Source organism: Apteryx rowi, unplaced genomic scaffold (genome assembly GCF_003343035.1).
Source record: "Apteryx rowi isolate R43461 unplaced genomic scaffold, aptRow1 scaffold_45, whole genome shotgun sequence".
Taxonomy (NCBI): Eukaryota; Metazoa; Chordata; class Aves; order Apterygiformes; family Apterygidae; genus Apteryx; species Apteryx rowi.
Genome location: NW_020450705.1, coordinates 2,517,165 through 2,537,638, shown reverse-complemented (window position 1 = coordinate 2,537,638; position 20,474 = coordinate 2,517,165). Strand labels below are relative to the sequence as shown.

The 20,474-nt window shown below is 54.6% G+C and overlaps 1 protein-coding gene across 2 annotated transcripts; it reads left to right on the top strand.

Moving 5' to 3' along the window:
- The first annotated feature begins 764 nt into the window (after positions 1–764).
- RASSF5 (Ras association domain family member 5) lies at positions 765–20,257 on the top strand. Of its 2 annotated transcripts, XM_026077280.1 has the most exons (5): positions 779–1,150; positions 14,665–14,778; positions 16,369–16,666; positions 17,468–17,583; positions 18,843–20,257. In XM_026077280.1, the coding sequence occupies exons 1-5, from the start codon at positions 1,031–1,033 to the stop codon at positions 18,993–18,995; spliced, it is 801 nt and encodes a 266-aa protein (XP_025933065.1). In that variant the 5' UTR covers positions 779–1,030; the 3' UTR covers positions 18,996–20,257. The 2 variants fall into 2 exon arrangements, with proteins under 2 accessions (XP_025933064.1, XP_025933065.1); XM_026077279.1 differs by lacking the exons at positions 17,468–17,583; positions 18,843–20,257 and adding an exon at positions 16,780–17,458 and having other exon boundaries at positions 765–1,150.
- The last annotated feature ends 217 nt before the right edge of the window (positions 20,258–20,474 follow it).

Sequence of the window (20,474 nt, the reverse complement as noted above, 5' to 3'; positions counted from 1 at the left end):
CCTGCTCTACAGATGAACTTCTTAAAACTTATTTTATTTGGCGGGGGGGAAAAAATCCATCCTGAAATTCTAAGAATTCTCCGTGGCTTTTCTGGTAATATCGTACTGCTCAAGCAGTTCCCCAACTGCAAAGCAGTTTTCAGCATAAGGTACCAGGTTTTTTCATTAGCCCCCTCGACCTCGTCACGGGTGCGCTTATATTTCCCGGATGGGTGGGATATGACCGAGCCTGCGCTGGAGCGTTGCACCCCATGGAGGCTCAGCCCCGCGCCGGAGCCGCCGGCCGGGATCAGCAAACTTTCCGTGCAAATCCCCGCAGAAACACTTGTGACGGCACCAAAGCGGGGAAGGTCACGGACGGCTCAAAAGCTGCCGGATAACAGGCACRGCGGTGTCGCGGTGCCGGCAGCCCCGCGGGGGTGAGCGCAGGGAAGGGCGGCTGCTGCCGGGGCTCACGCAGCGTTTTAGCCGGCCGGGAGCGAGCGCTTCCCGCGGGAAAGCAAGCGGAGGAGCAAAGGGCCAAGCAGAAGGGGCTCCGCAGTGCTTCCTCACCGAGCCGCCTCCGGTCTCGCGCGAGCAGAAGCGCAGCCCTCGCGGATGCCGGGGCTTTCCCGCGGGATCGAGCCGGTGCCGTGGGCCGAGCCGGCGCGGCAGCAGCAGCCGTGGGTGAGAAGCGGTGCGAGAGGAAGTGGCCGGGYGGCGGGGCGCGAGCCCGGCGCGCAGGAAGGGGGAGGCGATGCCGCGCTCGCGCCCGGCGCCGCCGCTCTGAGCCGAGCTCGGCAGCGAGCAGCGGCGGCAGCTCTCGGCTCCCGTCTCGGCAGAGGAGGAGGAGGAGGAGGAGAGGGAAGGGTTACCCAGCGGGGCTGGTTTTTAGAGAGCACCAGCTCYGCGCGCCGGTGATGCACAGGCGGAGCCGGTGCGGATAAGCGGAGGATGTGAGAGGAGCTGGGGGAAGCAGCCGGTGCTCGCCGGCCGGACTCCGACGGTCGCYGGCCCCCCGCGCGCCCGAGCCCGCAGCCCCTCGCCTTACATGACCATCGGCAGCAGCATGAGCAGCGGGTACTGCAGCCTGGATGAGGATCTCGAGGATTGCTTCTTCACGGCCAAAACCTCCTTCTTCCGCAGCGCGCAGAACAAAATCCCTGCAAAGGTAACGGCTCCGCACCAGCGTGGGGGRCCGGCCGGGCGCGAGGTGGAGGGATCCCCGGGGCCGGAGGAGACGTCGGCGTTCCTGCACGTTTGCTTGCAGGTGCTGCTAAAATTAGTGTGTGCACCAGGTTGTTCCCCCCCCCCCCCCAGGAGGAGCAAGCAGTGGAGGAGTCACCCGAAATGCTTTTTTTCCCACGGCTTTGGAGGGCAGCCCGCAGCCCCCGGAGCCCGCCCGGGCTCAGCTCCCGGCGCAGAGCCGGGCTTCGGCCTCCGGCGAGGCTGAAAACGGTGCTTCTGAGGCTGATAGCGAGACGGGCAGGTTACGGGCCAAGGCCGCGTGCAGGCGCGTTAACATGGTGGCGGACGCGGACCTTTGCTGGGCGGGCGGGCGCTCGTCTCAGGGAACGAGGCGACGCCGGGCGGGCGACGCTTCRCCTCCGGGACGAGGGTTTTTCTAATAACGCCAACGCGGGCAGTGCACCAGGCTGCTTCGTGCTATTAAGCATTTATTTTTTTTAAAAAAAGAAAAGCATCCCCGTYGTAAACTTCGGTTCGCCAGGCAGCGCTGGGGCGTAAAAGGAGAAGGAGAGGAGAAGCCATTGCGGAAGTAGAGGTTTTGCTCAGGAAGAAGCACCGTGACGCGCCGAGAGAGGCGAAACCTCGCCGAGCCCCCCCGCGCCCGAGTCCTGCTCTTCGGCCTCGCTCAGAAGTTCCCTTTCGACCCGCCAGCAGCGAAACTCGCCTCTTTGGGCGCCGCTGCCTTGGCGCTGCCGAAGCCGCCGCCGGGGCAGGCGCTCGGGGTTTCGCCTTTGCGCAGCCGGGGGTCGAGCGCGAGCCGTTGCCGTTACGGGGGCGCTGGTCTGGGCAGAGCCTCGGTCAGCTGGAAAAATATGCTTTTTTTTTATTTTAAGAAATGCTCCCTCGGGTTTAACACGGGATATTCCCTGTTAGCCACCAGCTCCCTCTTGCTATGAATAACCAGCGCATACTGCTGGCTTTTAAATGTCATTTGATGATTCATGCGTGTAGGAGATGCAGAAGATCACAGCGTTAGTACGGTACACCGTGCATCTAGCTCCTTTTTAATCCCGTTCTTTTTGAGCCAGGGCACTGCAGATCCTTTAGTTACCTTTTAAAATAAGCCTTCCCCAGGTAAACCTCCCCGTGCTGGTGTTTGGCGCTGCCGCGGCGCCCGGGCCAGCGATGCACTGGGTGCCCGGGGTGCAGGGTGCCCCTGGAGCCGCTGCCTTTCGGCTCGGCTCCTCGTCCGCCGCGGCGAGCCCGGGCACCCTGTGCCGGCGCCTGCGACCTCGCCTGCCGGCAGGGCACGATGGAGTCGTGCAGGGGTGGTTATCTGGGGAGGAAACGGTTCCTGTGCTTGAGGGAAACAAAAAAAACCCCAAAACTTTGCTACCCAGGCAAACGACATGGCGCTAGAGAAGGTGGATCTCCACCAGTTGGCATCTCTGGTTGGGGGTGGAGATCGTTCCCGGCCTTGGTGGCATCAGGGCTGCGTTCACGACGTTGCAGGTCCTGCAGGCGAGCTTTAGGGACCCTGAAACGCGCGGGTGAGGCTGGGCCTGAGCTCTGCAAGGGGCAGTCGCCAAACGYGGCAGGAAGACGTCGAGGAGCAGGTCTGGGAGGTCTACCATGGCCAGGCGACGACTCTGTCGGGTGGCTGCCCCGTGCTGCGGAGCATCCCCACGGGAAAGCATGCATCCAGGAGAGCAGATAGCACAGCAGAGGGACCCAGAGCTGCCCCCCCCCCATTATTTTTGCTTTGCATCTTACTCTTCTAGAACAATTTTATTAAACGTGGAACGTTTCCACAGCCGCAGTTTGTGAAACACCTACGTGCGGCAGCAATTTTGCATTTCAGCTACTCGGTGAATTATCTGCTCATGGCCATGTGCAGTAAGCATCGTCTCGGATCCAAAGTCTGATTAACCTGCCAGGTACGTTTGGGAAYGGCGGTGTTTGTCCATCTGTAGACATGCAGGAATGATTCCCCAGTCCAGGATGCAAAGTGCGACGAGCGCTCCGGCAGCGCCGGCCGCCTTCTGGCATCGCCCGCCCTGCAGAGCCAGCGTCCCTCGCCTCCGTGGCGATGTCCTCAGCTGGACAGGAATAAACTAAATACAGAGAACTCAGGGATTCACATCCTAAAGGGCTCAGAAAGCAGTCGGGGCTTCGCCGGCCGGCCGGCTCGCAGGGGCTGGGTCTCCGTCCCTCGCTTGGTCACAAAGTCCCAGGTGACACCGGGCGCCTTGGAAGGATGCACGTCCCGGCCCCGGCCACCAAGGAGCACCAGGGCGATCCCCTGACCGCAAGGGCCGGCGATGAGGGGGTGGCGACGCGGGTGGTTTGGGAGATTTGTTTCTTGGCACCGGTTCTAAAAACGCCGCCGCCGCCGCGTTTGCAAGGTGGGGGAGTGGAGATGCGCCCTTGGGAGGTGCAGCCGGGCTGCTTCCGTGCTGGGCCGAGGCTTCGGCAGCTCTGGAGTAACCGAGCAAGCGATTTCTTCCTCTGGTGAAAAGAGGAAAGACGTTAGATCTTGTTGAGGTGTTTGCCATGGAGATCTGCGGAGCCGTGTTGCTATGCTACCAGGTAACGCAGCCGTGCTGGGCTCGCTCCTGCCTTGCCGGCAGAGATCGCCGGGCTTGGTGCGCCGCTGCGGGCTGGGAACAGYGCGCCGGCCGGCCCGCGAGCTGGGATAGGGCCTCTGCTGTCACGCGTGCGAGATCTCGGACAAGCAGAGTCAGTGAGCGATAACACGGCTTCTTCTCTGGCCCCGYGTCCGTTTCCTCTCTTTACTGTAAGGTCTCCAAGGCAGGAGCCACCCCTTGCTAACAGGGCATCAGTTGGTGTTTCTTGTGACGGTGTCTCCATCCTTGGAGATGCTCAAAACCCGCTGGACATGCCTTGGTCACCCGGCTCTAAAAGACGCTGCTTTGAGCAGGGGGGGGTTGGACTAGACTATCTCCAGAGCTCCCTTCCGACCTCGACCCTTCTGCAGATCTGGGAGAAACCCCTTGGTGTCTCAGCAGCTTGCCAAGAAGTGCTGCGGACTGGTTGGTGTCTTCATCCCCGTGTTCCTCTAGCACACATGCCAGTGTATTAAGGCAGGCGGGAGAGCAGTGGAAATAGCCCCAAAGATGGTTGCTGTGCACCGTCCTCATGAAACTATGGACCTGAAGCTCTCAGTGTCCCAGAGCTTGGGCATAGGGCAGGTGGAGGAGAAGGACCAGGAGCCCCACCAGACRCAGGCCTGCCTCGTCCTCTCCTCTCGCAAGGAGGCGATGGGCCTGCGTGAAGCTGGCTCCTCTTCTCTGACTGTATTTCTTCCCGTCCTTGCTGGACGCAGGCAGCCCACTCTTATTATCCCTGTTGTGTGGGGAAGATTTTATCAAATGAGCATTAGGACTTGATGGTGTCTGGAACATCTCATTGATTTTTAACTAAACAAAACGCTGGCTTAAGAATTCACTGGCTGTTCTATGCAGCATCTGTGCTGTTTTATGGGTTGCAAATAACCAGCAGGCATTTGCTCTGTTAGGAAGGCAAAGAGAGCATCGCTCCGCGCTGTGCAGTGCGCCGCGCAGTGCAACGCAGCACGAGCCTGCGGCGACCGAGCCGGGACACCAGTGCAGCGTCCTGTCCTCTGCCCGTCTTAGCTCCTTGGTTATGTACTGCTCTTCACCAAAGGCGCATCAGAGCATGGATTGATTTATAGAGATCAGCTACCATCAGGCTTTGCTGTTTAAACCTTGCGAAGCCAAGACTCCTGCGTCCAGAGCAGCGATGCTGCATTTGGGATGACAGGTTTCCAGTTGGTCAGCAGGAGCCTTGTTTGCAGCTCGGTGGATGTTTTGCCAGACTCCCCTTCTGCTTTGCCCTTGGGAGGATGTCAGCAGCTAATGGGAACTCTCCGTAGCAGATGGAAGCAGAGCAGATACGCTCACGAGCAAGCAGAGCATCTGAGCAGCAGTCCCTTGCGCGGCACGGCTCACGTGGCATTTGTGTGCGGAGCAAGGAGAAATTTTGTCCTTCTGAGTTGTCTTTCCCTCTGGTCCTGACCCTGGTTGGTGCAGAGGGTTGGCAGCCTGAAGGGGAGGGGAAAGAAGAGTGGGAATGGTGTGGAAGTGGGCACTGGGCTGGAAGTTTCCATGTTCCTACTCCTTCCCTATCGCTGTGTCCCTGCATGGTGACAGGGCAGAGGCCCTGGTCCATGCRGGACCACTCTGACCCGGGTCCCCACTGCAATGGTGCTCCCTGGAGGCAACGTTCCCTCCCRTCTCCCGTCAGGCACTTTTGAGAGGAGATGTGGCAAGGAAAAGCTGTTCCTAAGTGCAATCTCCATGGAAATCAAAACACTGAGCCCGTTTCCGCTTGCCTGCAACCTCTCTGAAATGCAGCAGTGATGCTTTTCCCCTGCTCTTGAGATGCAGCACTCTTGTGTTTTTTGCCCTTTCCTCTGAACCCCAAAGCAAACCACAGCATCTTTTTTTGAACTTTCTGAAGGGAGTGAAACATGTGGTGTTGGGTTTGTTTTTTTTTTTCTTTCCTATTGTCTGATTCTTCCCCCGCCGCGTGCGCGTGCTCCGACAGTCGATCCTTTCCCCATGCCCCGCTGCAGACCGCAAGCGGGCGAGATGGAGGGGAAGGTGCTGCATGTGCCACAGCAGCAGCGTCCCCGGCCCGCGGCCGGATGGATCCTCGGCGCCGTGCGCAGCGGCTGGTGCGGTTGGCTCCCCCGGCCCTTCCCTGCGTCCCAGGCCCCCGGGCGCGTAATTAGGGCAACCCCTCCCCRCTGGAACTGAGTTTGCATTTCTGAGCTGTTGGTTAGTGTTTCTGGCTCGCAACTTGAGGCTTTTTCATCATTTTCTCCGGCCCTCGTGCCCCGGTGGGGTAACGGTCGCAGGGCAGGAGCTGGTGGAAGACCCCGCGCATCCGTCGTCTGGCCGGCACGGAGCAGAGATACAGCACTTGGGCAAACTTCTCCATGTTGTGTCTTCTGGTGCTTTAAAACAAATCCTTCTCTCGGTTAATAAGTGGAAGAATTGAGCACTGCTGCCCCGAGGCGTAAAATCCCTTCAGGAGAGGTCTTCAAAATACGCGTGCAGTCTGAGCGTTGGAGCCAAAGGATGGGATGGGGCCGCGTTTTTGGGAGTGTAAATTGTCGCGGCGTTGCTGGTTTGAATGGAGATGGCCCTGCGCCCGAGAACGCCGCGGGAGGACTTGGCCTCCTCGCTCTCTGGGTAGGATGAGCTTTGCCAAGAATGCTGTGACGCTGGGCCAAATCCATCTTTACAGTTCTGCAGCTCAAATTCATTAACTAATTAGCTGATGAGGGAAGCTTGCTGCGAGTGAAGGGTTGGGGAGAACGTCTCCAGGGCGTCTGGTTTCTAACTGCGTGGAAGCACTCCTCGCCCTATGGAGCCTGCGGGCGGGAGGAGAGGAGATGCTGAGGGTGCTGGTGGGCATCGGGATGAGCAACAGCTCTTTCCATAGGAGGCAAAGTTTGCCCTTCGCAGCCTATGTCCCGCGGGACGTGCATGCTCGGCCTTCCTGCCTTACGGTCCTTTTTCACGTCTTGTTTAACRACTAGCAAACGCGCAGCTCGTTAGCTGCCAGCCTTCCCCCTCCTGAGCTTTGTGTCCAAGCCATAAACGTCCCCAGGTCCTGGAGGTCTGTGTGTGCCCAGGAGCTGCAGGAGATGCCTTCCCTGAGCTGCAATGAGCCACGAGCTGCCAGCTCCTGCGCTCCGTGGCAGTGGCCGGAAAGCTTGGGATCCCCTAGCGGGGCTCTTACTGCCCACGGAGAGGTAAACCCTGGCGAGGAACCGCTGCYGCCTGTGCTTTTTCATTTATTTATTTTTTTTAAATTTGGGGATTGACTGATTGACTTTCGCAAAGGGAGAGGCTACAGGAAGAAAGCTCTTCGGCTGGGAACGGAGCGCGTCTCTCCTCGCGTTCTTGCGAACCCGCAAGCACCGAAATCGGTCACGGAGGCTTCCAAGTTGCCTTTCCTGGCTTTGAGTCGCTCTTTTGAGAGCACGTCACCGTGACGGTGATGGCCCGTGGGCGAGGGGGCTCGTGGGCTGCTGCACTCATGAGCGGCGTCCCTCGAAGCCCGGAGCGAGGCGTGTCGTGCCGTGCTGCGGCTGCCTCTGCCCGGGGCGCTTGTGCTGGGCAGGTTTCGTTCTCCCGAGCGTTAACTCGAGCGCCGGACGAGGCTTAYGTCCGGGGGGTTTTCCTTGCGGTTGAGAAACGACGCGGGTTAGGAGCAGCCTAGGAAGAGACCCGTGTTTGCAGCAGGCTGCGCCGCTTGGCGAAGCAGCCCGGGAAGGGAGCGGTGGCGGTTTGCCTCCCCGCTCCGCGCCGGTGCCCACGTGGCCGCGGGCACGTCATCCGGGCTCGGGCCCCCGCCAGCGGCTCGGAGACTTGCTTGTACGGCAGTTTCGGGGTGGAGGAGGGGGAGCGTGAGTCTCGTTTGCTGCATTTCAACCGTGGCCCCGCACCGGGTCGCGGCCCCGAAACGCTGCGCCCCTGCGGATGCAGCGCTTCCCRCCCGGCTCTTTAGCTGGCGCTGCCCCTTCCCGCCGGCCGGCCGGTCGGCAGAGCCGTGGGGCTGGCGGCGGCCGGCGGGGCTCGCGCGCGGGCAGGGAGGGCCCGGCAAGTTGTTTTGCTCACAGCGCGTTTCATCCTGTCCCCGCGCAACAGGAAATGTGGCAACGGTTTATGGTTAAGCGCTTCTGTTTTTCTGCCTTCAACCAGAATTGCACAGTCTGCACCAGAAGCTCTGCAAAACCAGATGTCAGATCAGAAAGAGCCGCTCTAATAGTGTACAGCAGGAAAAGCAGCGCTTTTCTCTCCAGGCGGCGGCTGTCTGTCCCCCTGTGCGGTCGCCCTGTCCTCCGGGGCAGGGGTGTTATTTCCAGCCGAATTCCCCCCGGTCCCGGCCGCGCTGGTGATGCAGAGGCGATGCAAAGCCACGGCGTCAGCGCCTCGGCCTCCCCTGCGACCGGCGAGCGCGGCCCCGCAGCGCCGCGGTGCTTTTAGCGCGGGTTTTTCCGACCCAATCTTGTTCCCTTCGGCTAAAATCGCGGCGCAAGCCGGAGCGCGCCAGCCGGGTCCAAGCCTGCGTGAACCGGGACGGTCGAAAGCAGAGCAATTCCCTTTGCTCTCGAGCTGAGCTCGTGCAGGCACATCGCGCTGGATGCTTTTTCCCTGCAGATGCCCCGCCGGCGTAGCAAGCCGTGGGGTTTCGGGGCATCCCTGGCTGTGCCGCTCCTTGGCCTCTGCYGGGATGCGTCGCCTCCATCCACGTGCAGCTGCTGCGGTGTGCACGCTTCGCCCGGCTCGCAGCCGCGGCCTGGCGGGAGATCGTTCAGACTCTCTTTTCCTGCAGCCTCAGCCYGTAAGAGGAAGACGAGCCGTTCGAGCAGAGCCACGGGAGCGTTCCCACGTCCTCGGTGGACGTTGGTAAAAGTGAGGAACTTCCTTCGTTTTCTAGTCCGAGCTGGTTGCTCTCTGCGTACCTTAAATTATTTTCTGCAATGAGAACGGTTAAACCATCTGTCACTAACACTGGGAGCTTAATAAAAGCAAWTTAATTCCATACCAGATGCAAGATGACTTGTAAAATGACCCAAGAGAGCATAATATGGCTGTTAAAACCCGTATTTGTCAAATTGTCATAATGCAGGGTTTCGATTACGGTCGCATGTGGAAAGGGAAGGAACAACCTGTTACCGGAGCTGCGGGCCACGCGGTCTTGTAAACGATTAGAGCTGAGACAGCCGAGAACGGGAACCTGGTTTTCTGGGGATAATCTTGGGTTGCAGGCTGGCTCTTGGCAGCGGGCAGATCACGGCCGGGGGCCGGGCGGCCGCGGGCGCCGCTGCCCGGGCTGCGCTGCCGCCGATACGCGCTCGCGTGTAGCCGATCCTGAGGTCTGGGTACTTCGGCGTATGTTTGTTTTAGTCAAAACAAACGGATGTGATAATTAGATAAATTACGGGCAGTGATTTTATCCTCATATCTTTTCACAGACCCTGGTCTTACTTATTCTCTAAGTATCAAAAATGAAGAAAATGAGCTTGGGAGGAAGGACCAAGTGGTAGCGCTGAGCAGGGCTGCAAATACACCCTTGGGAAGAGTTACCCGGTGCTGTTCTCGTGCCGAATGCTCCGTATTGGGGAGCTAAAAACTAGCTTTATAACGTACAGAGCAATCGCCTGGAAAGGCGGCCTGAACGAGACGCCCCATCTCTACCTGCGCTTAGGTTTTCCTCCCCCGAAGTAGCACGTTGAGATCGATAAACCCAGCGCGCGCAGAGCGTAGGAAGTTGCCTGCGACACCTTGGCCTTAACGCCTGCGGCTTCTCGAGTCGCTCCGGGCTGCCGTTTGCACGGTTCGTCGCTGCTGCTGGTCCGTGGCCTGCAATTAGGCACGGCGCCTCTGTGCCCTCGCGCAGGGAGCCGAGGGAGCCCAGACCCGCGAAGCAGGTGGAAGCAGGACGAACGGGCGGAAGGAGGCGGCTTTAACGGGGCCCCGATGCGAGATCGGCTCCCGTGGAGGGATCCAGCCGAGCGCTTCGCTGCTTCAGAGGAAACAGAGGAAAAATTAATGCAATTGGGGTTTGGGTGCAATCGTGTCTTCTATCGCCTTTTGCCGAAGCGTTGAGGGAGGTTAGTTCATCACTGGCCGCTCGCGGCACCGGTGCGGGCTCCCAGCGGAGCGAAGCCGTTTGCCCGGCGCGTGGAGGAATTGGCGTCTGCCTTGCGCTGACCGCCGGGGCCGGGCGCCTCGCCAGCGCTCCCGCCTCGCTCCCCGCTCCCTCCATGGAAACCAAGCGGCGTCAGGCTAAGCACCGCTCGAAAAGCTCTTAATTGCCGGCACGCGTCGTTGTTCTCCGCTGGGAACGTCGCAGCAGGGGAGGGACTTGCCCGAACGGAGAGAAGCAAACTGCAGCGCCAGGGACCGGCTTGGCCGATCCGGGTGCTTTTAACGCGCCTCTGCAGCGATGCTGGCCCGTACGGGGTTGCGTCCGTGGCGCGGACGTATCCCGCGCGCCGGCGCAGCACGCGTCACCCGTACGGCGGTCCCGGCGTGGCTGCAAGGCTTGCTCGCATGGAGGGAGCTGGGTCGACTCGGTCTGATCCCCCGGGAGCGCTGCTGGTTTTGGCCGAGGTTCTCGGGAGGTGCCGACGCCGGGGGGGCCGAACAGGCTGCGCCCGACTCCCGTCGCTGCCAGATGTTCGACTGGAGGGGAGATGGGGCCTCCGAGCGCGCATCTCCCATTAACGTCAAGCGGGTGTTTTTCTTTTCCCCCCCGACGCTACTTTTGAAAATCCCTTCCCTTCGCTTTTTTCCGACTCCCACGTCGGCGAAGCACCTGAGCGCAACCATTTAAGAGGAATTGCAGCCGATGGACTGCTAAGGGACACGTGCCTAAGGGCTTTGACAAATCGTGGGATTGAAACTGCCATTTTGATAAATGGATGTTTATGTGCAATTCTTAAATACCACAGCAAAGTGGCTTTTTTTTTTTTTTTAAAGGCAGTGAACAAGAAAGACCGAGTAATGTAATGCTAAAGCGTTCTTCCATTGGGTTACTACGACGGAGCTGTATTTCGAGAGGTCTCGTATGGTTTGCCAGGCGCAATTAGAAATTCTGAAATCTTGCCTGGGAATCACTTGGATCCTAAAACTGGCCTCGGGAGCCCATGAACGAATTGGGGAGTCTCCAAGTCCCACGATCGGATTCCTCCGCTGCCTCGCCGGGTTGCAGCCAGGATTTTCGGTCATCCTTTGCTTGATTCTCTTTCTAAAAGAAATATCGTGGGCAGCCTGGGGCGATACCGTGTTATTTACAGCCTGCCAGGTCCCGGTCTCCCGTGCTCTGGGGTTCGGCTGGTCCCGCTCTGCGCTCTCCTCCTCGCCGGAGCCGTTTCGGTGGAGYGAGCGGTTTGCCCCGTTCCCGCGGTCCCTGCTGGGCTCTGTTCCCGCGGCTGTTTTTTGCTTGGCAGTTGCAGTTTTCATTTTAAGCCTTACCAGCCTCGATGGCACATCCCTTCACGCTGCCTGCTTTCCCTTAATGCTAACTTCTGCGCAAACCCACATAAAATATGGGACTCTGCTAGCGGTTCCAGGCAGCATCRTCTGAAATGTATTCATAACCCGTCTCTGGGGAAGGTGGTGTTTTATGGCAAGGCAGCAGAGCACTGCAGTGTGAAATACGGCTCRCTGAGCGTATTCCAAGACACACACGAACTTGTTTACAGCAGGTACGGGTCTGGGATGCTAAAGGTTGTGCTTTAAATGAGACCTGTCCCCTTTGCCTCTTGGCCAGATCGAAAGCCCCTCCATTAAAGGGCTTTGGGGAAACCCAGGCTTCTCTCTTGGATTGAGAATTTTATTCTTGTGTGTTGGTTTAATTACTTATCTGTAATTAACAGAGTGAGTTAAGCCCACTCGAATGCAGCTACAGCTGGCAGACCCGACCGCCTGCTGCCGGCGAGGCGAGGGGCTAAAAAAGCCAGTGCGGAGATGCAGCAACTGTGCAAAGGAACGACCACCGGGAATTTCTGCAGGCTGTGACTCTTGCTGCTCTTCTGCATCCTGCCCCATGGTTTGACTTGAGGGATTGGTGTCCCTGGACCTGCGATGGGCTCAGGACAGGAGCTCGGCTGAGGCACCTTGCGGTAAATCCCGCTGGATCCGAGCCTGCTCTTGCAGGCTGCACGCAGCGATCCACTTTGCAGTCAGCTCAGTCCTGTCCTTGCAGCAGGTTATTTCCCACAAGGAGACCTCAATGCGGCTGCTCGGCTGTACCACGCTGCCAGGGAACTCCTGGGTTTGTTTAGCTCCCTGTATTTCATTATTTTAAATAGATTTTCTTAGCCTGCTTGTGGATTTGAATTTGCTCCGGGGTCACGCAGATCCTCTTGATTCCATCTTCCCATTACAGGGGCCATTAACCCTGCTGCAGATCTATTTTGAAGGCGAGCGAGCGCTTTTATCTGAAGTACCTGCTCTGGGCTCCTTGCCCCAGTGCCTGGGTGGAGGAGGATGGATGCTGCGGGGCTCCCGGAGGCGCGCGCTCTCCGTTTGCCAGGGCCGCGGCCGCGTGGCTTTCTGCTCCGGGTCTCCCTTCCCTTTGCCTCCCGGGGTCCCTCGAAGCTCTGCTGCGGGGAGAAACCCTCCGGTAACGCGCAGGGAGGCCTCCGAGGCTGCGCACAAGCTCTTAGGGTGCCTGTGGGTGAACAAAAAAACCCCCAAACCCTGCYGGTACGTGTTGGTGCACGGTTTCTGGGCTGGCAGCAGGTTTTAGGAACAGCTCACCAGTTCGTGTGCTTCCCCGGCGCCCAGACATGCCTGGCTCTGCCCATCTCCGTAGGGCTGTTGGTGGAGGATCGCATCCTGGCATTTCATTTTGGGGCGTTTGTGGGCCTTCGCAGCCTGCGCCGCGGTTGCTGGGCATATGGAAGGTGGGAGCTTGGCTCGAGCTTTTGCTGAGGACTGTGTCGATCCTCGTTCTCTGCAGAAAACCATCTGCAAGCGCGTGTTCCCGCGGGCTCCTGAGCCTCCTGCAGCTCCCCTGGAGTTATCCCTGCTCTCTCCCTGCCTGAGCGGCCCCGGAGGAAAGCAGCAGGCATCCCGCGAGCCTTGTTGCAGATGGAAAACGTGGCCTCCCTGGCTCAGGCAGCCCCGCAGGAGCCCCGGCACCGGCGGGAGCCGCGCGTGCCCAGCCCTGCCCCGGAGATCGGGGCGCGATTTCCCAAGATGGACCCCCTTCGCGGCTCCGTTGCGACGGCTGGATCCAACAGCGTTTATTTCCTTTCTGCTCAAATGCTCCAACCCCTCAATTACGTCTGCTGTAGCCTCTCTGATGGGACTTGTGTTTTCCGATTATTCATTAGAGACTTTTACATCAAAGACCTGCACGTAAACCCCACCTACGCGCTGAGTCGGACTGTAATTTTGCCTCCTAAGAGGAAGTTCACCAAAATCTCCCAGAGAGAGCGAGAAACCGGAGCTCTTGTCCTTTCAGCGTCGCCCGCGGGTAGAAAAGCTGAATGATTTCTGACGCAGGCTGCAAACGCCCTGATTGGAGGAGAGCGATTTTTAGTCATGCAGGCTGCTTCCTACTTGTGCGATTTCACTGCTTTTAGCTATAATTTCCAAGCCTTTGGACAATAGAAATGCATTGCTTTGAGGAATAATTCAGGGAGGGTTTAACTTTAGACTCTGCCTGGATGAACCTGCTGGAAGCGGCTTCCGGGAACGCTGCGGGTTTCGGAGGGGGCTTGCCTCGCTTGGCCAGACAAAGCCCGTGAATGCTATAAATAGGATGTGATTTTCAACTGCATTGCAAGAGGCAAAGAAACTCTTGGCAGGTGCCAAGGCGGATGACTGGGTAGCTTTTTTTGAAAGTGGGTTTTGGAGCCGGGACTCTTTTCCCGGCTGTGCCCTGCTTTATCCCAGGCTGTGTCTCTACCACTCTCTGGAAGCAGAGCAGTGGCTCGCGGTTGGGCACAGCTCCTAGCGCAGCCCTCCGCGGTGCGGAGAGAGGCCAGGGCCTGCCGGGCAGCTCCGGAGAGCCGTGCAGGGTGTCCCGGCCTGCCGGGATCTGCTCTCTGCTTTTACTCTGCTCTGTGAATGACCCTTTTCCTAATCCCAAATGAGACTTTCGGTTTTATGCTTTGCCACTAAAAGCGAAGTTTCTGTGCTCCTTTGTGGAGCGTTGAAAGCTCTACTTAGCTGAAATTTTGTTATTTAATAAAATAATTGATGCATCTCTGCAGTGCTAGTGGGAAATGCTCAAGAAAGGCTTTTTTTTTCATTGCAATCAGCAATTTCTGTCCTGGAGTTACTCCTCCTGGGCCCTATCTGAAGCCAGGACTGTAAGGAGCAAGTATTACAAGCCAGCTGCTGTGCAGACTGTGCTAGCTCCTGGCACACTGCAGACTGAGATGCTCAACGAGCAAAGCAGGAACTGTGGCCCTTTGCAGCTTCTCTGATACTCAGCCTAAGTGCTCCGTCTCCAAAACCGATGCTAGAGCCAGCTGGGAACAGGTTCCTGCACCCTCAGTGGCTGTGGGGGATCGCATCGCTGGGATGTGTATTTGCAGAGTTTGGCCTGTGCAACAGTCATTCATCATTCCTGAAGCAACACCTCGGAGAGACACAAATTACCAGGAAATGGTTACCATTAGAAAGACAGACACACACTAGCTGGAGGATGCTGTGTTACCGCTGCCTCGTATCCTTATACAGAAGTGGGTTCGGGCAGGACGGTTGTATCCCTGCATATCTGGCCTCTTGGACGTCCTTGACTGCAGCCTGCAAGGCAGCAGCAAGTGCCACCTCCGTCTGCCGTCACGACTGACGCGAGCTTGGGAACCGTGCATAATCTTTGTTCACGTGTTTCCCAAGCAAAAGTACAGCCAAACAGCTGCAGTATTGTCCAATATGTGAAGCAACTAAAACCTGTCTCTTCTTATTTCAGAATGTAACAAAAACAGTGGAAGAAGAAAAACCTGCGCCTCCAACCGTTCAGGAGATTAAACAGAAAATTGARAAGTACAATGCAAAGGTTACAAACTGCTTGTTGATGAAGCTGGTAAGTACCATTTTTCTTCTTGCCTAATATGCAGGCAGACTGATGCTAATTTCTCTGGGCTAGGAATTGAGTCAGCTTGTATAAAGTTAGTCTCCAAGGCAAGAGGACTTTGGGCTCTAGAGCTGTTGCTGCCATCCGTACCCGACCAGCTTCGTCTCCTGCTCTGTGCTGCTTGGGTTCGTTTCGCATTAGTTACCTTACGCTTGAGATAACCGTTCTCTGCCTCTGTCCTTCTTCGACCGGGAAAATTCACGCAGTAATCTCTGGCCAGCATGGGCTGCAAACGGCTTGCTGCAAATAGCTCTGGCTGCGTTGTTCTAGCGCGGATGAGTCATAGTAAATCTCAAGCTGCGACGCTACAGTTCAGCAGCTGTCGCAAGTGTGTTTAGAAACACAAGGACTCGCTAGAAACAGATGCTATCGCCACCGCCGCTGCCAGGCTCGTTTAAGCAGAGGTCTAAGAACCAGAGTAGATTTCTTACAGTTCAAAGCTTTGATTGCAAACTTGTTCATCCCCGCTCGTAAGTAAAGCCCTGATGATATGTGTTGAGAAGAAATCACCTGTTCTACTAATCAGAGTAGCAGAAAGGTGCAAATTTCACAGGCTGTTACAGAGCAAGGGGGAAAGCTTTTTAAAAGAGCGAAATAATTTTTAGAACTTATAAGAACAGCAGCCACGTAACTTCCTGGTGCTTGATAACATCTGAAATAAACCTAAAGTTTATATAAAACAGTGAATGTTACTTAAGACAATTTTCTTTCTGAGGGCTATACAGTAAGTTCTGCTGGAGTGTCTCACGCCCTTGATTTTTGTGAGCTGTTAACTTAGGAGTGATTTGGAGCCAATGTTTATTCTTGAGTTACTTTTATTTAAGCTTAGCAAAAATACAATCTGGGAACCTGAGAGCCATCCATATGCCCCTAGTGGCAGCCCTTGCGTGGAACCTAGTGGAGCCCTTGCAAGGCATCTGAGATGGGTTGTTCAGTTTGTTATTGTCTGACACCCATGAAACGTCTGTATATAGCCAGGCTTTTTCTTTGATTTTTGCAGAGTTGAGGGATAGGGTAAGGGACCTATTGTGAGACAAGCTGATCTTGAATGATGGTTTATTACATGCAGATGTGAGAATCTCATAATCTGGGAATAAAACTTTAGAAATACAGTTAGGAGATCCAGCTGAACACTAGGAGTAAAGGCCCACACAGAGTTTTCAAATCCACATTTAAGTGCAACTGCCAATTACATCTAATGTTTTTCTTAACTAACTTGTAGCAAGATCAATTTTAAATACAGCAAGACAGCACAGATGCTAGGAAGAGATGAGTCATTATGGAGTAGTAAGGAACAGGAAAAATTCAGTAGCGACTAACCTAAATTACCGGTTACTTTTTACACGATTAATAAGAAACCCTCAAACTCCTCACAGCACACTAAGTACAGTGGAAAGTTCTTCTGCAGTCATCCCACAGGCTGAAGCACTGTGTTAGTAGATCAGAAGGCCCCTCGTGTGGCAGGGGAAAAGACTAGCATGACCTAGTCCCAGGCCACGAAAGCTCGCTGGAACGTGACTCTAATCTCCTTTGCTTTAGAACGATGATGGAACTTACACAGGCTTCATTAAAGTGCATCTGAAATTGCGCCGCCCCGTGACAGTACCAGCAGGGATCCGGCCGCAGTCCATTTACGATGCCCTCAAAGAGGTGAACCTGGCTGACATGACAGACAAGAGAACTTCCTTCTACTTGCCGCTCGATGCCATCAAGCAGCTCCACATCAGCAGTACAACCACGGTGAGCGAAGTGATCCAGGGGCTCCTGAAGAAATTCATGGTGGTGGATAATCCTCAGAAGTTTGCACTTTTCAAGGAGATGCGGAAAGATGGGCAAGGTGAGTTCATGCCCTTAGAGCAGCAAAACAGAGATGGGAATGTAGAATTGTTTTCCTTGGACCTGTCAGCTTTCCTACAGCTGATCAGTTCTGCTTACTATTTTGTGTTACAGAAGCACTGAGTTCCCTAACTGAGCCCTTTAAGCTAGGTGTTGTACTGTCCTCTCCCACTCCCCGAAGGCTATTGAGTAAAAAGAATTATAGACAAATGGTGGTAGAAGTAGACTTCTGTTCTCCATCTGTGAAATTGGATTTAGAAAAATTAGGTGTGCTACCCATGCTGGTACAGGGTGTCTGTGACAGAGAGAGAAGCACCAGATATCCAGTGTTTCAAACCGGTGCTTTAATTAAGAGTCATCTGCCTGTATTTTTCCTCAAAGCAGACTTTCTGTTTTGCTAAAGTGAACTTCAAGCATGTTGTTCACTGAGGATCCGGCTGGCAAATTTCCTCATGAAAAGTGTGGTATCAAAGCATTTGGTCTAGGACTCACAGCCGTGTGTCAGTCGGTCAGTGTCTAAATTTTGGGTGAATACATGGCCTGATGTTCAGAAAATGTGACACTGCTCCCACGTTTTTTGAAGTTAATGAGGAATTATGAGTTTTCAAAATGGGGTTAAAGCCCGGTTAATCCACTTAGGACCTAAAATACAGATTGTTATACATGTCAGATAGATACTCACTACTTCCATCATGATCCTAAGCGGCATGAACCACTAGTACAGGTTCAAGTTAACTTCCTGAGCTTTCTTCTGCCCTGGTACCCAACAGCTCATTGTGGATGTCTTCCTGTCCCTTTGCAGTTCTCTTCCAGAAGCTCCCTCTAACAGAGTATCCCTTGTATCTCCGGCTGCTGGCTGGCCCTGACACGGATGTTCTCAGTTTTGTGTTGAAGGAAAATGAAACAGGGGAAGTTGAGGTATGTCTGTGTGACTCTTTCCCTTGGCTTTTACGTGAATGTTAACAGCTTTACCAAAACACGTGGCAATGTTAAACAGACCTGTGAGATTTCCGGCAGAAGCAGCACAGGCTGACGTGGTGGCACATGAGCAAGTTCTCTCCTCTGGTGTTGGTTTTACCATCTAAAATACTGAGTTTGATACTAGCTTTTCTCTAAAGTTAAACTTTTATCAACTGAATGGACTGCTTGGACCTTACTTACTTTTTGAGAAATGTTTGGACCACTTATTGCTCATAAATTATGATGATTTTTAAGGAATTAAACTTGAGCTGTGAAAATGCTGAGGCCAGTTTTGATGGCCGAACCATAATCTGTTTACAGAACCGAGCAACAGTCCCAAAGTTAATCCTCGATAATTAGATTAGCTAAATACTGCTATAACTAATCCACTAACTTAAATAGAAGCCAGGGACATTCAGGTAATAAACTGACAATCAGCTTTTAGTTGCAGTAATGCTCCACACGACGACGAATGCAAATGTTAGCAACTGCAGTAGCCCACGGAAAGCCACCCCCTGAACTGCAGAGAGTCTCTAGCTCGGAGCCGTACGGGGCATGTGCCACGCAGCTGGAGAAGTCAGACTGCGGTCAGTAAAGACGCTACAGGGATGCTAACTTTTCCGCCATAGTTCTGAAGAGACACAAAGCAGTGTTTACCAAGTGATCTAAATCATCAGCTCGTGGCCAGCACGTTCCGCCCTGTGTCGCCCCCGACAACACCGCGTTTGAAGTGAACGGCCGGAGGAGCTCGTCTCCTGGCGCCCCACGCAAAGAGCTTTATTGCAGCACCAGCAATCAGGACGGCTTTGCCGTAAAGTGGGAGAAGCGCTGGCTCCTGCTAGTTAACGTTGCCTGCTGGGAGCTCACGCCCTCTTTGTAAGAAGTGCAGGTGAACGCTAGGTCAATTATTTGCATATATAGTTTAATTCCTTTAGGGAACTGGGCCATCTCTTGCAGTGGAAGCTTTGGTCCACCTGAGTAAATAAGATTTCTATTAGGACTGCAGTCTCAGGGGCTCAGTACTGTGATGGTCCTGTATGTTGTAGCCCATTATCCTGGCTCTCTCACAACACGACACATTGAGCTAAGCTACTTGGAGGTCAGACACATGTTTAAATGTCCTTTATTGTTCCTCTTCACAGAGTCGGGAAAAAACAACAAGTAATAAAGTAAAACGGTGTGTGCTTACTTTCCCTCTCTTTTTGCTGTTCCTGCAGTGGGATGCATTCTCCATCCCAGAGCTACAGAACTTCTTAATGATACTGGACAAAGAAGAAAAGGACAAAATCCAGCAAGTGCAAAGGAAGTATGAGAAGTTTAAACAAAGACTGCAACAGACCTTGAAAGCAGCAGGAGGCAAGCCTGGATAATTGTTCAGGAGGCACACAGAATCAGACTAAGCTAGGTATTATTTTTAAAATGAAAAGACACTTCTCAGGACACCTTATAGTGGTCACTCACTGTCCCTCTTCATCCTTCCATTATGGACTGGCACATAGTAACCATAAAATGAACATACTGCATTTTCTTCTTCTGAAACCTCTTATCGCAGGACCAGAGCCAGTCAAAGAATGGGGAGCCTGTTTTAAAACTGTGGACCCTCAACAAACCAACACAGATGCTGGTTAACTTTTGGTTTTACATTGAACCATCAGGTGAAGAAACGTCACGGAAAATGCTGAATGTTAAATCCAATAGGAACACCTACTGGCTAATTGTTTTGAGCAGGGTCAACCTATTGTTCACACTCCTCCCAGCAACTTGCTTTTCTTGTTCCAAGGTGCTGCAGCTGCATTGCGTGTCTATGTGGCGGAGTTGTCTCATTTCGTAAGTAGAGCACAGGAAGCAGCAGATAAAGTGGAGGAGGTTGTTGCACCAAATCACGTGGGTGCTGCAGCTGTAACTGATGCCAAACACACTTGTTCAGTGCTAAGTTAACCAATGACATGTAAAGTCATGATGCCAAGGCAACTGCAACACCACAGCAGTCTTTTAGTAAGTATTATTGAAATTTAGTAAAGGAAGAGTCATCTATTTTCATCCTAATTAACTTTTAATTAAAAAAAAAAGCTTTGAAGTCAAATTAAAGCAAATATCCCTGATGCTTTGCTTAGCTTAGCTAGCCTGCATTTTACCAGTTTTCTACTCTGTAAGAACTAGGACCAGTGTTTTAAGAAATTCTGTTTGAAAAGTGTAAAGATGATGGTCGGGGCATGGGACAATGGTTTGGTATAGAACATTTAGCAATACATATCTAGGACTAACCCAGAAAAGCTCAAACACCCTTTTTGCAAATCAAACTGATCATATGCTATGAACAGGTTGGGAACTGAGGGAGAAGAGCTCCCACTGCGGCCAGGGTGTGGATGTGCGGGTCACACCTGGAGCACAGACTGCCTCCGCAGGAAATGCTTAGCACCAGGAAGAGGGAGGGAACTATTAGCCTCAGATGCTTTCCTCCCACCGCCCTCTTATACCATGTCTCCTCTTGGTACCTCTCCTCCTTGCGGTGCTGTCCCACCATTCCTGTTAGTAGCTCGCCTCTGCCTGCGCCACTCTGCATGTATCCTGTTCGATCAGCACTCTTTCTGCGTGTACAGGAAGGTTACCAGGTTGTGTTTTGTGCTGGGAGCTAGGGGAGGAAAATAAGAAGCTGCTCTCCCTCGTGCAGTGCTCCCACCGTTGCCAGACACGTGCACCTCTCAGCCTTCACAGAGATCGTCTGGCTGGAGCTGGAGCGTCAGTTGCTGCCCCTAGCTCCCACCAGAGACCTCGAGCTCGGTGACTCCACGCCATCACCGCTGGAGTGCAAGGGATGCTCCAGGGATGCCGAGCTGAGAGATGGTTTC